Source organism: Cydia fagiglandana, chromosome 15, assembly GCF_963556715.1.
Source record: "Cydia fagiglandana chromosome 15, ilCydFagi1.1, whole genome shotgun sequence".
NCBI lineage: Eukaryota > Metazoa > Arthropoda > Insecta > Lepidoptera > Tortricidae > Cydia > Cydia fagiglandana.
In genome coordinates this window covers 18,001,916-18,019,418 of record NC_085946.1, presented here as the reverse complement: position 1 = coordinate 18,019,418, position 17,503 = coordinate 18,001,916, and the positions used below count along the sequence as shown (strand labels likewise).

Here is a 17,503-nt window from a genome sequence, read left to right as displayed (position 1 = left end):
TTTACGAATATGATTTTCTGCAATAGATTTAAAACTCTAATGCGTCCGCGTAGAGCTTAAAATGTTTTCTTATAATACAAGAAGGACGCGGTCAAATGGAGTAATTTATTTGCGATTTTGAATTTGACGAAAACCGTTTAATATTATTGTTGTGAAATGTTTGATAGTTTGCTTGACTTTCGCGGTTCGCGGCAAACTAAGTACGAGTTAATACATGTTAATCCTTTAATTTAATTGTGAATTAGTGCATATCGAGACTGACTGTAGAAATTCGAGTTGTTTATAAAGACTGATTGAACTAAACTGCAAATACGAGTATAGTTAAATTAAATTGTGAAAAGTGTAAATAATAGTTTCGTTATGGCAATATTCTGATAATGTATTAGTGCTGGTGAGTAATCGGTTTTTTACGGACTATTGGTGACTTTAACTTGATTGACCTATTTAAAAAAAATGACTATAAACGAACTACTTTACGGAGACAGAACCAAAGCGAGCAAAATGTACGCATTGTTATAGAATACTCACCATATCGGGAAGCTCCATAGGCAATTATCTACCTCCGAAACTTACATACATATTACATAATTACATTATTTTATGATTTATAAGAACTAACAAAAAAACTTTCACATAAAGGTGACAAAACGCAACGCGTAATAAATAGATCGATCGCCGATACGGATACGAGACGCACTAGAATCACTAGAGTGCTGTATGCGCTGTAAGAGATAGCTGTAATGTGGCCGTCTCGCGCGCGCCCGAGCGCTGTTTCACGTTCGGGTCATGTTTCGAGTGATGAGTGATGTGATATCTCAGTGTACCATTACGTGTTCGGAAAAGTGATGTGATATAGCATCACTTTTCGAAGCACTGTTTCGCGCATGTCTACTAATTAAACTAAATTAAGTTTTAAATAAATACTTATGTTAAATATGGCACTGTATTTATTATCAGAACAAACTATAAGAAACGCGTGAAGTCGAGTCAGTATTCCAAATTAACCTCTAAAATTCAGCCTGTAATATTTCAGAGGGCCTATTTGACTCAAGAAATTAATAAAAGGTAAACAAGTTTAAAAAGAAATGTATATAGATACAGAAATTTACAAACTTATAACTAGGTAAATATAAAAATTAAGGGTATTATATGCTATTAGGCCATAGGTACCCGGCTAAATGTACCTAGCACGCTGCTGGCGTTTCCCCTTTGCACGGCTAGCGAAATACGCTGGATTAAAAATGCACCGAACCTGGGGTCGCCACTTTTCTCTCGTAATTTTGTATTAGTGAGAAAAGTTATGATATTTATAGTGATCCTGTCGCTTTCTGTCAGTCAAATAGGACTCATTGTGAGTATATTCGGTATTTTGTTATTTACAGCAACACGCTGATGCATCCACCAAAAGCTTTAGGTTGCATTCCAATAGAGGCGGTTTGTTTTTTCCATGGGTTCATCAACTGTGTAAGTATAACTACACATTTAAGCTCTTGAAATAGTAAAAAACACTAACTATGATTTATTATAACTCAAGATATTGGGGTTATTCGCGGGTAGTCTAGAACGCAAAATGACTAGTGTAATATTTTGTCTATATCGCTATTAGTCTACATCGCAAACGGTCTAGAACGCAAAATGCCCACATTATTTTTTTTTCCGTTTTATCTTAACTTTATAGCGATGTCGATGGAGACCCGCTTCCGCGGGCCTCCTCTTCTGTGCTGTTTGGCCTTCGGCCATTTGAAGATACCTAACGGACCTAACCTGCCTATGTAAAATGTGGTGATATAAAAAGTGGACATTTTGCGTTCTAGACCGTTTGCGATGCAGACTAATAACGATACAGACAAAATATTACTGTAGTCATTTTGCGTTTTAGACCGTCCGCGAATAACCCCGAAAATTAATCAAAAATAACAAATTTCGTCGTAGGTGAGCAATTCAAAAGATCGAAAAGTAGATCACATCTTAGATTTTTATAAAAACTGGTATGCTGGTAGAGTATACGAAACTGAAAAACTTCCACCACATTTCCCAAAATGTCCCAGAAAGATTCTAAGAAACATTCCTTTTTTGTTACCGAATGTGTAAGGAAATCTGGTAACAAAACAGAAAAGTTTTATAATAACTTTCTGGGGCATTTTGGGAAATATGGTGGAAGTTGTTCAGCTTCATGAACGTTACCAGCATACCAATTGTTATAGAAATCTAAGATCTTCTTCTTCTTCCTCGCGTTATCCCGGCATTTTGCCACGGCTCATGGGAGTCTGGGGTTCGCTTGACAACTAATCCCATGATTGGACATAGGCACTAGTTTCTACGAAAGCGACTGCCATCTGACCTTCCAACCCAGAGGGTAAACTAGGCCTTATTGGGATTAGTCATCGAAAAGCAACTGGTAAATATCAAATGACATTTCGTACATAAGTTCCGAAAAACTCATTGATGACGAGCCGGGGTTTGAACCCGCGACCTCCGAATTGAAATTCGCACGCTCTTACCGCTAGGCCACTAGCTCTTACTTTTTTAGAAATCTATGATGTGATGTGTAAAATGAACTGACTCAATATTTTACCCTATTTTGTCGAAATGTATAAACTTTTTGAGAATTGCTCACTCAGCTATATAAATAAATATGGAAGTAGCCAGCAGTGAGAGATCAATCTTAGGCTTGAGTCTAAAGTCGTTATTTTTAGGTGCTGTCAATGTTCGGCATAGTGACCATAACGCTAGCGCGCATATTTTTGGACCTTAGCTTAATCGAGGGTCCTCCAAAGGATATGTCATACTCCATGTTCCAAGAAGGTAATTATTAAAAATCCTGTAAGTAGTAAGTAGTGACGGCAAATGTGTGTATAGGTAATGTAAATTGTAAATATCTTCATATGTTTATACATATATACATGGTGTGTCTGACCATGGGGCTTTAAATCCAGGGCTTGATTTTACTCGCTAAACTGAACTACTTTTACTATAGGACCAACCCTAAAATCGGGGAAAAACTTTTGGCTTTTCCATAGAAAACGTTGACATCTGATCAGCCAAAATGTATGAAAAAGTAAAAAAATTTTTTCGAGATTTTGGGGTCGGTGCCATAGTAAAAGTAGCCCAGTTTAGCGAGTAGAATCGAGCCCTGGATTTAAAGCCCCGTGGTCAAACACACACTGTATAAGACCCACCTTACAAAGTTTTTTAATTTGAATCTCGTTCTATAAGTAAATTGGAAAGAATTTCGTTGGTTTTAAAAAGCCATGAAACAAAAGAAATGCTACCTTAACTGGTCAATAAAAAATTCTAATTATATTAAAACGAAGTGTACATTAATGCACACTGGGCCGTGAGGATCGTCGCCTAGTAGGGTCTATGCGCTAGTTTTAGTCCGGCTCAAATTTTCGTCCACTTGACGAAATTTGAATATAAACCGTCATGACAAACTGAAGTGTGTATGAATTCAAGAATCAAAATGACGCAATTACCCTGTTTAGTCGACTGTATTAGAAAAAGGCTTTGCTTGGTCCGTGTAAAATCATCATCATCATCATAATTAACTTAAGAGTTATTCTCTTGTCGGTGGAGTATCTTCCAGCTTTCCCAATCTTGCGCCAGCTCTTTGACTTTTTGATACGACACGACCCCCACTTTTTCTTTCACTTGCTCCAAAAAGCTGCGTCTGGGTTTTCCTCTCTCTCTCTCTGTGTAAAATAGTCCTATAATATTGATTTATAATTAGGATTCGAGAGCCTTTCCCCGGACATGCCCCACGCCTCCCTGGACTACGAGCTGAGTCCTATGACCAGTTGCGGCCTCATTCTCTACGCCTTCTGCATAGGCTCCTTCGTCTTCTCGGTACTTCTGTGCTATGGGATACACAAGGTTAGTTGGTTAGACATTTTATTGAATTCGCAATTATCGGGATCGTACATAGACGTACATATATCTCTAAAGACGGGCCTTACGGACACTAAAAACCGGACAAGTGCGATTCGGACTCGCCCACCGAGGGTTCCGTACTTTTTAGTATTTGTTGTTATAGCGGCAACAGAAATACATCATCTGTGAAAATTTCAACTGTCTAGTCTATCACGGTTCGTGAGATACAGCCTGGTGACAGACGGACGGACGGACGGACAGCGGAGTCTTAGTAATAGGGTCCCGTTTTACCCTTTGAGTACGGAACCCCAAAAATGGTACTAATTCAGTGGTGTCACTCACAAATTAGAGTAACCAATCGCGCGCGTGATGCCAACTCATCAAACAATCGCGTTGTAGCGGTGTCATACCGCTGTACTGGCCCCATTCATGCCCCATTCGTATTGCCCGTAAAGCCAGTCCTGAAATGTTCGTCAATGGAATCATATGTGAGTCATATGACGACTTCGGAAGTAACTATGAAGGTGACGGATGGCAACTGCAGTAACATACAGTAATACAGTAATTTTATAGATTTCGCATTTACATCAAATCCGATAGTTCTGATTTTTTGCAGACTTGTTTATGATGTTGGCCCAATAAATAATCCAAGTTTGAGACCTCGAGCGCCGAACGTAACATTTTCATAATACGAAAAAACTGCGAAAATTTCGTTTTCTTTTTAGATTTGGGCGATATTTCGGTTTGTAATTTAAACAGTATAGTGTGTCTACTTGAAATAACACAAATTAAAATATTTTCATAGAAAGTGATTTCATTTGTTCTTAGAGTAAAATATTGAATGGTTACAGCGAAGTCCGGCCTTATTGAAGGTGTACCTGGCGTACGGCGTCGTGATCACCACCCTCATGATGGTGACCAACTTCTACCTCTACATCTGGATCACTGACCACGTTACTCCCGGCATCGCGGCCATGGGAATCGCGTTTTGTAAGTACCTCTTTATCTTTCATTGGTTGCAGCGAAGCCCGGCCCGCTTGAAGGGGTACCTGGCGTACGGCGTCGTGATGACCACCCTCATGATGGTCACCATCTTCTACCTCTACATCTGGATCACTGACCACGTTACTCCTGGCATCGCGGCCATGGGGATTGCGTTTTGTACGTACCTCTTTATCTTTCAATGGTTGCAGCGAAGCCCGGCCTGCCTGAAGGCGTACCTGGTGTAAGGAGTCGTGATCACCACCCTCATGATGGTCACCATTTTTCTACCTCTACGTCTGGCTCACTGACCACGTTACTCCCGGCGTTGCGGCCATGGGCATCGCGTTTTGTAAGTACCTCTTTCTTCGTCTTCCTCGCGTTATCCCAGCATTTTGCCACGGCTCATGAGAGAATCGGGTCCGCTTGACAACTAACCCCAAGAATTGACGTTGGCACTATATAGTTTCTACGAAAGCGACTGTCATCTGACCTTCTAACCCAGAGGGGAAACTAGGCCTTATTGGGATTAGTCCGGTTTCCTCGCGATGTTTTCCTTTTAGCATTTACCTACTTCTTGATTGAACTTAATTAGCTTTTACTTTTTGGTATGATTAAATAAAGCAATTATATATTTCAGGTATGTACGTGCTAGTACTCCGCATGGTTCAGCAGACGTACCAGCTATTCTGTGCCGAGCAGCGCCATCTTCTGCCTTATATAGAAGACTTAATGAAACATTCGTAACCAATGACGGTCATGATAGTTGACAGCTGTCAAATAGTATGAAAATGTCCCGCGAATTTTATTTTCCCGAGATGTTGTCGTCGCTTGAGTCACTTTTATTTTATATGTATAATGTGACGTCGGGTTTACGTCACATGTATGTATATCGCTTTGCCTTTGATGTGTTCTAGTTTTAAGTATGGTTTGTGTACCTAATATATTAATGCTTTTTTATTTAATAATAAAGAAAATTTAATTTCGTTACATTTAATTTCATATAGGGTAGGTGCGTTAGTTTTCGTCCAATCATAGGAGTTGCAATCTTAGAAATGCGAAAAAAAATCTTAAAGTACTTAATTGTGTTGTAGAGGAGGATTAGGTTATTGTGGATACGTAAGGGAAAACTCAAATAAAAGCCAAGTAAGGGCCGATAAAATTGCAACCCGATTGCTATTTGTAGGGGCACTGCACGCCAACTGCAACGTCGACGTTCAGTTCCCAAACAATTTGCAGTTGAATATTTTTATTCAAAATAAATAAAAATATAACTTATTTCATACCTTGTATTCTAACAAATATTTTACTTAGAAGTCTTAGAAGTTAGAACATACTTGGTTTGTATCAGTTAGTTATTTAAAAAAGCTATAACTCCCTTGGAAAAGGACGTCTTTAGCTCCCGCTACACATGCGCGAATTAACACGCTTACTGCGCAAGTGTGATGAAAATGTAAAATAGATAGCTTATCTATAGTACATCTCTACTACATACAACAGAGACCGCATGCATCTTACTGCGTTTTTTACCCATAAACAATTTAACGCTGCAAATGTAAACAACATGCTCTAAGAACAAAAGACAACAGACCTTATTTCATTACAGTAAGGTTCAAGTTCCATTAAAAGAGCCCCAGACATTCCCAGGCTTGGCTATATTGATTGAGTCCGAACCGAGCAAGGCCGACGTAAACCCGAATATATTCGGCAAACTTCGGCTCGCGACGCCATGATGTCATGCAAAAACGCATACAATAACACAAAACATCTGTTCGCGGCGTCCATTTTACGAGACCGACCTGTCAAACTGCGGAAAAATAAAGAACTAAGTTGAGACGAAGGAATAGAGTTCATTTTGGAATAAGAACTTCAGTGGCGCCCTCATCAGGCGGTGTTACATTATTTTGGTGGCTATTACGTACATTCGTTGCCATTCAATCCATTCATTCTTCTGCCTGCCTGCGTTGTTGCTGTTTGTGCAGACGCGAAATACAACATTGAATATAAAATTCTGCAATCGTGATTCACGTGTAGTGCTATTATTAAAACGAAAATGTTGGATAGAAGGTAAGTGACCATTACTTTTAAAGATTTGGTGACCTTGTATATATTGTGGACTATATATACTTATTTACAATTAATAAAAATCAACGCAGCGTATTTGAATCTAGATTTCTAGAATCGTCATGGTTAGGCAGTCTTAAAATTGAAAATACGTAGTAGGCTAGTAGGGAAGTAACTTATACCTACATATGCGTAATGAAACTAATGTAGGTGTATACAATTGAAGGGATGTTTACAAAAACAACATAACTGCTTAGAGCGGTTGACACTTTTTTAAGAACATTGTTAATCGTTTCAGGTGTCAACCAGTGTAGTCAGTTATGTTGTTTTTGTAAACATCCCTTCAATTTTAATTATCTACTAAGGAAATTTTACGCAATTGTAAATGGCTGTTACAGAGTCATTCTTACACAAAATTAGGGCTCAAGTTTTCCTGTGTCTAATAACGAAATGAATGAATGAATGATGAAAACAGCGCAATACCGAAAAATGTAGTTTCTAGAAAACCGTACAGTAGGAAAATTTCTTGGAAAAATCTTGGAAGCGTTGTGTGGCTAATTTGCTGCGAATAATTAGGATAACCACTATCCGTCTTCCAGTTTTCATTTATAACTAAATGGTTATTGTCTTCAAAATGCAAAACAAATAACGGACGTGTTTTAATAGGATCGAGGAAAATAATGGTACAACAAACTAAATATCCTCTAGTTTAGAGGCCTTCCATACCTACAAGAATAATTGGGAGTTAAATTTGAGTTCCTACTCGTAATGGTATTTACTGTATTTACTTAGGAATTAAAATTGAATTTGTTTCATTTTAAAATTGAACGTAACAAAACAAAAGCATGTTTCATTTCAATAATATAATTAAGGTGCAGGGTTGCAAGTTAGGTTGCGGGGTAATTTAATTAATCGAAATATCTTCCATGTTTTTTACATTATTAATTAGAGTCACACACAACAAATTTTTTTCGCTATCTGGACATATATGGCACTCTAGTTAAATAATGTAAAACATGGAAGATATTTCGATTACTTTAAATTATCCCGCTGTTAAATGACCCCCCTGCCTTATAAAAACTGTTGGAGCACAAGTACCCTGTACCCTGTACCCTGACCAAAAATAGCAGGTCCTTTTACCTTTAAATACAAAATGTAGTAGATTTAGGCCAAGCAATAAGAAGTTATAGAGGTAAATGCTAGGAACACAATTTTTGACTACGTAACTTTGTTTGGACTAGTTAGGAGGTGAACATATCAAAAGTCCCCGGCCGTAGCCCCGGTGCTGGAGGGCAGAGGGGGGAAAGACGGTCTCATTTTTCGGTTTTTCACTTATATCTTGGAAACTTTGCGTCTTAGCGACATGACTACTAAGACAAACCAAAAGCTGATAAAATTTGTTACAAGTTTTATTCAGTCTAGTTTTTCGATATCTTGAATAGTTTTTGAGATATCCGCTCTTGAAAGTTTATTTAAGGCTTTCAATTTTATCTTGATATCTACATTAGTGACGCTGCTAGACCGTGTTTGGTATCCATTTCGTATAAATCGGGGGTGTTGCATTCAGTTTTGGTATCACATTGATACCATTCCTAAGAAAAAACATATAAACTTTAAACAAATACCTTTTTTTTTTAATTCCTCTTCACGTTTAAACCGCTCAACCGATTTAATTGAAATTTGGTATACAGATATTTCGAGTCCCAAGACAGGACATAAGATACTTTTTATCTCAATAATCATCCTTTAAAGTTGTGAAATGGAGTATGGGGCGAATTCAACTTCGTCGACGAAACTGAATTCCTGAGGTTAATACTGCTCAAGGTAAGGTTTGAAGTCATATTTGGTATCATTTTCATCTAAATCACAGATGTATTCCGTCCTGCATTTCATCTAAACCGGTTCAGCGGTTATTGACTCCCCATACAAACTTCCACCCCACTTTTCTCACCCTCAAAAGATGCTTTTGGTTATTAAAACTATCCTATGTTCTGTGTCGAGACTGAAACTATTTCTATACCAAATTTCAACGAAATTGGTTCAGCAGTTTAAGCATGAAGAGGGATTTAAAAAATATTTTTTTTTTTAATTTTTGGTTTTACTTCGGAATAGTGTCAATGTGATACCAAAATTGATTTCAGCACCCCCGATTTATACGAAAATGATACCAAACAAGGCCTAACAGCTTCACTGACGTAGATATCAAGATAAAATTAAAATCCCTAAATAAACTTTCAAGAGCGGGTATCTCAAAAACTATTCATGATATCGAAAAACTTGACTGGATAAAACTTGTAACTAATTTTATCAGCTTTCGGTTTGTCTTAGTAGTCATGTCGCTAAGACGCAAAGTTTCCAAGATATCAATGAAAAACCGAAAAATTCGACCTTCTTACCCGCCTCCACCCCCAAGCAGCGGGGCTACAGCCGGGGACTTTTGATATGTTCACCTCCTAACTAGTCCAAACAAAGTTTTTAATTTTTAGTTTTAATTATTTTAATTGTAGTTAGTTTTAGTTTTATATTCCTATTTATGTAAAAAAAACAAAGTTACGGAGTCAAAAATTGTGTTCCTAGCATTTCCCTCTACAACGTTTTTTGAGCATTCATTTCCTGACCTAATTTTATACTTGTATGTTTTAATTTATATGAAGTAATTACGTAGGTAGTAGCTTTATTTTTGATAATTATTTTCCAGCGCGATGATGAGACACGCGAGGTGCTGTTGTCTCCCCGTAGAGACGGCCACCTTCATTTTTGCAGTATTTAGCTCTGTAAGTACATTTTTTTACCTATTATATTACCATGGGGTTCATATTTTAACGATATTAGAGTTATTAGACTAATCTATTAAACGCCAAATTAAACGCTTTGAAAGCCTCTATAGTTCGTTTTTTTTTAGCATTAGAAAGAACTTGAGAGAAGGTAAGCGATCTTGGTATGTCTTTTAATTAAAAACGCTTTTTAAAAATCATTAACTATTACTTATGAAAGCAGAAGAATATAAAAGATCGTATTAGATTCATAATTGTTACATATTTGCTGTAACTTATTTTTAAAATGTGTTTTTCAATTAAAAGACACATCAAGATTGTTTACCTAATTTCTAATGCTAAAAAAAACGAACTATAGAGAGTCTGAGAGATATCTAATCTTTAGGGTGCGTTGACAAGATGCCAATCGTTCACGCTCGCTCCGTACCGTAGCATATGTAGTTAACTCTCTCCATCACTCTTCTTCTCTTCTTGACAGTTTCATTTCGTTCGCTACCGAGCGTTAACGTAATTGGCATCTTGTCTACGAACCCGGGCGGCCTAGCCAAGGTGACAATCGCTTGCGCTTCGCCATCGAATCGCTTTGTGTCTCGTTATCATAATTATCATTCTTCCATATTGGTGTGACAGTGACAGTTGCGTTTGGTTCGCTACGGAGCGTTAACGATTGGCATGGGCCTGGAGCGTTTTGTCGTGTCGTGTCTAAAGTGAGTCATCCTTTAGTGAGCATTTTTGCAAAGCAAGTCAAGTAAAATGTCTGTTTTTAAAACGTTGGAGATCCACTATATTACCTAATGTTTTGACACTCGCTGTGAAAAATAATAAGGAAAGCCCGCGAAGTGTTGTTGTTTACACAGCCATACCAAAACACACACACACTGGCGATAGGAAAATACACAAACTTAGCTTTGCGGACAGAGGCGGCGCGCATGTCTGTCTGTCGCATGCTAAATGTACAGCGGTTCGGTGTAAAACATGTTCGGTTTGCCCACCGGCAAAATTATGTAGGCGTGTTTTTATCCATCTACATCAGGGCTCTCCAAACCCCGGCCCGCGGGCCAAATCAGGCCCGCGAAGCGTTCCAATCCGGCCCGCCGATAGCGTTCCAATCCGGCCCACGTGAGCCCAGGGAATCCCAGGCTCCAGGGATTCAGCCCTAACAGTAGCAACCAGATACACTCGTCCCTCCCCCTCCTCGGCACCGCCGGTGGCCCGCGCTAAGTCTCTGAGGTCCAATATGGCCCTCAGGTAAAAAAGTTTGGAAACCCCTGATCTACATCATTGTCTACGGGGCTTGTTCAGCTCACTGTTGCTCTTGGTGGTAACGCCCTCTTGAGAGTCTTCTTCTTCCTCGCGTTATCCCGGCATTTTGCCACAGCTCATGGGAGCCTGGGGTCCGCTTGACAACTAATCCCATGATTTGACGTAGACACTATTCTTTACGAAAGCGACTGCCATCTTGACCTTACAACTGAGAGGGGAAACTAGGCCTTATTGGGATTAGTCCGGTTCCCTCACGATGTTTTCCTTCACCGAAAAGCAACTGGTAAATATCAAATGATATTTGCTACATAAATTCCGTAAAACTCATTGGTACGAGCCGGGGTTTGAACCCGCGACCTCCGGATTGAAAGTTGCACGCTCTTACCGCTAAGCCACCAGCGCTCCTGCTGGTGACGCTAGTGATCCAAAAGACTCGAGCCCTGTTAGCTCTTTTTTTAGGGCTCGCCTCATTTCACGACGTCTAAAAGGCTAAAAGCCTATTTTACTAATGAAATAAAAAAGGCTTTGAGCCTTTTAGGCGTCAAGAGATGAGGCGAGCTCTAAAAAAAGGCTCACAGTGCTCGAGTCTTTTGGATCACTAGGTGACGCCCTTGAGAGTGTAGTTTCTAATAACCCTTGAACAATTTCCAGGTTATATCCGGCTTCGGAACTGTGGTGTTCGCCACGGCCAACACCTGGTTCGGCGCCGTCACGGGAGACGAGACCCTCAACCAGTTCTGGGACCGCGACCCGGAGACCATCCGCATGTCGATGGGCGACCGGGTCTACAACCAGCGGCTGATGGACTACACGGCGGCGATGGCGGCCATGCTGTTCTTCTTCGTCTGCTGTGTGGTCTCCTTCATCTTCTCTGTGTTCCTGTGCTATGGGACTAACAAGGTAAACTTTAATAGACATCGTCATAGTAAATGAGCGAATATTTGAGGGTTTTAACTGTTTTTTGTCTGACGATTATTACCATAATAATAGTCCACAGAGAATATTTCTACCATATTCGTCATATGCGCTTTTTTGGGGGGAGAAGGGCGCTACCCCATATTAAATTAATTTTGTATTTAGAAAAAACGTCTTACGCTAACAACAGTTAGTTTTTCCCCTTTTTTAGGGTTCCGTACCTCAAAAGGAAAAAACGGAACCCTTATAGGATCACTCGTGCGTCTGTCTGTCCGTCCGTCTGTCACAGCCAATTTGCTCCGAAACTACTGGACCAATTAAGTTGAAATTTCGTACACATATGTAAGTCTGTGACCCAAAAACGGATATGTAACGTCAACAAATGAATTTTAAACATAGGGGCTACTTTTGGGGGGTAAACCATAAAATTAAAAATCAAAGTTTTGCAAACTATGTGTGTTACATATCAAACGAAAGAGCTCATTGCGAGAATCTCAAATATATTTTTTTTATAAATTTACGATAAATATTTTAGAAGTTATTCAAGAAAATAGACAAAAAATGACCATTCCCCCCCTCTATCTCCGAAACTACTAAGTCTAAAATTCTGAAAAAAATACACAAAATAGTCCTTTACCTAAAGATGACAGGAAAACTTATTAGAAATCTAGAGTCAAGCGTGAGTCGGATTTAAAAACAAAAATGCGGTTTAGGTTTTTTTAGGGACACAGCCGCAATACTTTAAGTGAAACATGATGTAGACAGCTATTGCGAAGGCCCTAGGCCGATATCCGCATAAGGCCGAAGACCCGAAGCGTCCCGAAGAGGCGTGCCTTTAGCTTCAAGCGTGAGTTGGACTGTAGATAAAAAAATGCGACTAGGCTGTATCTGGCACACAGCCGCAATGGTACTTGTAGTACTGATTGATTAGGTTACTAGGTATTGTCACGTGTTTTAAAAAGCACTATGGTGGCCAAAAAATAAACTAAGTGTATTCCCGTTGCCGACGTGCAACCCCGAAATCGCGAAGAAAAATTTGGCTGTTTCATACGTTTTGGCTGGTCCGTTTTCTATGGGAGGATACATTTTTTTTCGCGATTTCGGGTCCCATAGTAAATGTTGCTCAGTAGGTATAATCCCAAAACCTCCCTGGTTACGGGAATGTGCGTATTTTTTGGCCACCTTGTAGGTATTATCTCTCTTCGGCCTTCTTTTTTAAAACACTTGCGGAAGTTGTAGGAAGCGCGACCCGTCGAACGCTCCGAGTTTTAAGCTCTACGCGGAGCCACAGAATAAATAATAGTACTAGGTACAGAAGACTCACTCTCTAACAAAACGCGTCTGTCACGATCAGCACAGATATGGCCGCTAGGTGGCGACAGCGCAGCGCCACGCGCGGCTTATGGCAAACCCCAAAATTGGGGTCGAACGGATGTACGTTTAGCTACCTGTAGCAAAGCGACGAAATCGCGGAGTGAGACACGCCTGGCGGAGCTCGGTCTTCAGTCTTCGCATTTAGACACTTGTACTATTGTTCGGCATTTAATTTCCTATCTAAGCTACTTTGCATATTTGCAGAGATATAAGCCACCACGCCAGAAAACTTCATATTACATGTGTTGAAAACTTGATTGACTCATTCGGGTTTTTCAAGACGTTTCACTCACGTCACGTTACACGTACAAAAAAAACTTGTTGAAAATTGTGTGATGTACGGAACCCTTGAAACGCGAGTCCGACTCGCACTTGACCAGTTTTTTTATTTCTGATTGTGGTATCGTTTGCAGACGTTTCTGCGTACCTAATATAAAACTATTAACCCCCTTATTCATAAAACTTTATGGGCCTGTTGTCTGATTTAGTTATGTTTTATCCCTTTCTTACAAAGAATAACACCATACTTGTAAGTACGAGTATTTACTAGATTATCAACTTTTTAACAATCTAAATGTCACTTACAGAGGCGCCCAGGTTTCGTGAAGGCTTACCTGGTGTACGGCGTGGTGGTGACCATCCTCATGATGGCTGGAGCTGTCCTGTACTCCTGGCTCATGGAGGAGATTATTGTGGGTTCCATCATCCTGATAGCTTGCGGTAAGTGATCTGGATGTCTTCACACTTAGGACTTATTAGGACCCATTTACAGCGGTTCCCAAGGTTCGTGAAGTCCTACTTGGTGTACGGTGTGGTGGTGACCATCCTCATGATGGCTGGAGCTGTCCTGTACTCCTGGCTCATGGAGGAGATTATTGTGGGTTCCATCATCCTGATAGCTTGCGGTAAGTCATGTCATCCATCTCGATGTCTTCACACTTAGAGCTATTATGACCCATTTACAGAGCTTCCCAGGGTTCGTGAAGTCCTACCTGGTGTATGGCGTGATGGTGACCATCCTCATGATGGCCGGGGCTGTCCTGTACTCCTGGTTTATGGATTAGATTATTGTGGGCTCCATCATCCTGATAGCTTGCGCCAGCTTCCGCCGACGCCGAGCTCACGGAGATCTGCCTCCACTCTATCTTCCGAACGATATTTAGGATAACCAACAGGACGGCGTCCAGAAGTGGCCAAGCCAGCGAAGACGATGCCCTTTGGTCTCACTTATTGTATTCAACTCGGCTATTAGATGTTCTATTTCGGCATTCTTTGGGACCCTCCAAGTCTCTTTTGACGGGTCCCATCATGTTAACATAGCCAGTAATCTTTCTCGTCTTCCAGGTGTGTACTCGATGATCCTCCTGATGGTCCAACGCACATACGAGCTCCTCCGGGTCGAGCAGACCCGCAACTCCGCCCAACTGCTGTGCCCCGAGCCTTGCATAAAGTCTTAAACACGTTACAACGGATTAAATCATTAAACATATGTATATGATTCTATGTTACTGTAATATACTCGTAAAATCATGATTGAAAATTGGCGCTGCTGAGGCTTTAAAATTGGAATGGAAAAATGGATAAACTAATTAATAAGAGTTGTCACTAAAATATGTATAACGTCTGCCACCAAAATTAAATCAGCGAATAATGTAAAAGAGAAATATATTTTAGTAAAACATACCTAAATCTTATTAAAAATTACACAATTAAATTGAATTTCATTGATAAAAAATAATGGTGACAAATATATAAACTTTGGTGACCAGAAATAAAGTTGCCATTTATATTAGCATCCCAAATGTATGACTAAGAAGTATGACGATTCAAATTGAGAAGTCCTTTCCGCTCCAGTTGTTTTGAGTGAAAAATGTACTGTGAATATTTTTGTATAAAAATATTTTTATATTGATTACAGAAACTAATTATGCTTTAGCACAATCATGTGATTAAATAATAATTTGAAAAATTCGCACTAATTTTAGATGCTGCACTATTATTTTCCATATATCTTTTTTCAAATATATGTGTTAATTAATGATATTAAATAATTATTTGACATACATAATATTATAAAAATATATGAAATAATCTATCCTGTTATTAAAAAGTACACGTTTGAAAAATGTAGTGTAGGATGTGTTAGTAATAACTATTCATAAATATAAGCTTTCAGTGAAATGATGGTAGAAACATGACATATTAATCTAGGTTTTATTTAATTTAATTGAAACTAAATTATATCTGTTTAGCAGCCCTTACTTAAATATGTATGTATAGGTATTTTAATCGAGAACACAAAAAAAAACTATTATAAAAAAGAGTCTTGTTTTTACAAGCTCACATATATATTTAACTTGCTATGTATGTATGTACCTAACTATGATTATACTGCTCAAATTAAATTTGACCTTATCTGCCTCCACTCTATCTTCCGATTCTCTTTCTTCGATTTCCGATGACGCTCAAAATTTGCAGAAATATGTAAAATGGGTGATCTGATGATGGAGACAGGAGGTGGCCATAGGATCTGTGATAAAACAATGCAACCTAATTGTTTGGGTTTGATAGAATTTTCTCGAAGTTACCTGTTGAATGAAAAGTAAGTACAACCAGCGATAATAGCTTGTATCACAAATTTAATTTTTGACAAAAACTTTCCGTACCTACGCAGTTATTAGATCTCTCTGACGTAAATTTTACAGCATTTTCGGTGCAGCGGAGTGGTGTTAACGGAATTGGTATACAATTTCAACCCTAATGACTAATTAGTGTTAATTACGTTAATGTTAACCTTAATTTACCATTTCAGTTGGAATTATCTATACCAATTCCGTTAACACCACTCCGCTGCACCAAAAATGCTGTAAAATATACGATGTCTGCTTACAATACAACAATAAGCTTAATTGATACCAGACTTGAATTAAGAAGTAGGCAATCTATACTTTTATTAATGTATTTCGGTTATAAACATAATAGAAATATATTTTAATAACTGTGGAAGAAATTAAACAATATATCCTGTGAATGTTTGGCTGTGATAACTCGAAAACAAACAACTTATAGAAATAGTAACTGGGGTTTATATCACTATAAAAGTGTATGACAAAAAGTCAGTTTAAGTGGATATTTATATTTGAATAAGAAAGCTCCAAGTGTCAGTAACCTTTCGAATTAAAATTACTATTACTATACTTTATTTCTTAGGATTATGTTTATTTTGAGGTACATAAAATAAGTTATATTAAGTATACCGTTTGGTTTTAAGACAGAACTTCTGATGGAGTATTTGTTGTACTATCGTATTGTAGTAAATATAATTATGTACTAATAAAATAAATTGAGCTTATCGATGTTTTGAGATTAAATAAATTATATCTAGAGTAAAGCCGCACCTATTTTTTTTCCCTTTTATATTCCTATGGATATAGGCATTTATTGCATAATATACCATTATTGCAATTTCAAAATTATTTTCCATAATATACCTACAGTCCTACACAGCCAAAGTAGCCAAATATATTGTAACACACCTTTGTTTGCACAGAAATAACCAGTGTACCGATACTACCGATATTTGACCACTTTGGCCCCCACTATCTTTTTGATGCCTATTGTTCCTATACGGAGTCAGAAGCGTAAATGCCAGTCCAGACAGAATGAGCAAATCCACCGATTCGATCAGAAAAAAACCGGCCAAGTGCGAGTCGGACTCGCGTTTCTAGGGTTCCGTACATAAGTCCGACTCGCGTTTGACTGCACATTTGTAATAGGTTTTCCTGTCATCTATAGGTAATGAACTATTTTGTGTATTTTTTCAAAATGTTAGACCCAGTAGTTTTGGAAATAGAGGGGGGATCGGTCATTTTTTGGCTATTTTCTTAAATAACTTCGTACCTATGTATTTTAAAATTAAAAAAAGCATGTCCATCTTTGGGTCACTAATTTACATATGTGTACCAAATTTCAACTTAATTGGTCCAGTAGTTACCGAGAAAATAGCCTGTGACAGACGGACAGACAGAGGTTCCGTTTTTTCCTTTTGAGGTACGGAACCCTAAAAATCCGGCTATCGGAATATGCGAGCCAAATTGGCGTTTGCGTCCACACCACCAGATTAAATTTGATCAGACAATTTAATCAGATTGACGAAAAATTGTTTGCGTCTGGACTAGCCAGCGAGATTATTTATCGGTATGGGTGAAACCGGTCGAGATATACATACATAGTGTTTATGTTTATTCATTCACAGCCAGTCC

At 38.7% G+C, this 17,503-nt stretch overlaps 1 protein-coding gene across 1 annotated transcript; it reads left to right on the top strand.

The window, feature by feature from the left end:
* Positions 1–6,802: 6,802 nt before the first annotated feature.
* LOC134671461 (uncharacterized) lies at positions 6,803–13,990 on the top strand. The gene is made up of 4 exons (XM_063529323.1): positions 6,803–6,918; positions 9,614–9,689; positions 11,604–11,852; positions 13,829–13,990. Exons 1-4 carry the CDS (start codon positions 6,905–6,907, stop codon positions 13,967–13,969), a joined length of 480 nt encoding a protein of 159 aa, XP_063385393.1. The 5' UTR covers positions 6,803–6,904; the 3' UTR covers positions 13,970–13,990.
* The last annotated feature ends 3,513 nt before the right edge of the window (positions 13,991–17,503 follow it).

Bases quoted from the DNA above. Each gene is read 5' to 3' on its own strand.
- LOC134671461 (XM_063529323.1), top strand. The intron at 9,690-11,603 runs GTAAGTACATTT...AACAATTTCCAG, and splicing joins TTTTTGCAGTATTTAGCTCT to GTTATATCCGGCTTCGGAAC. The intron at 11,853-13,828 runs GTAAACTTTAAT...TGTCACTTACAG, and splicing joins TGTGCTATGGGACTAACAAG to AGGCGCCCAGGTTTCGTGAA.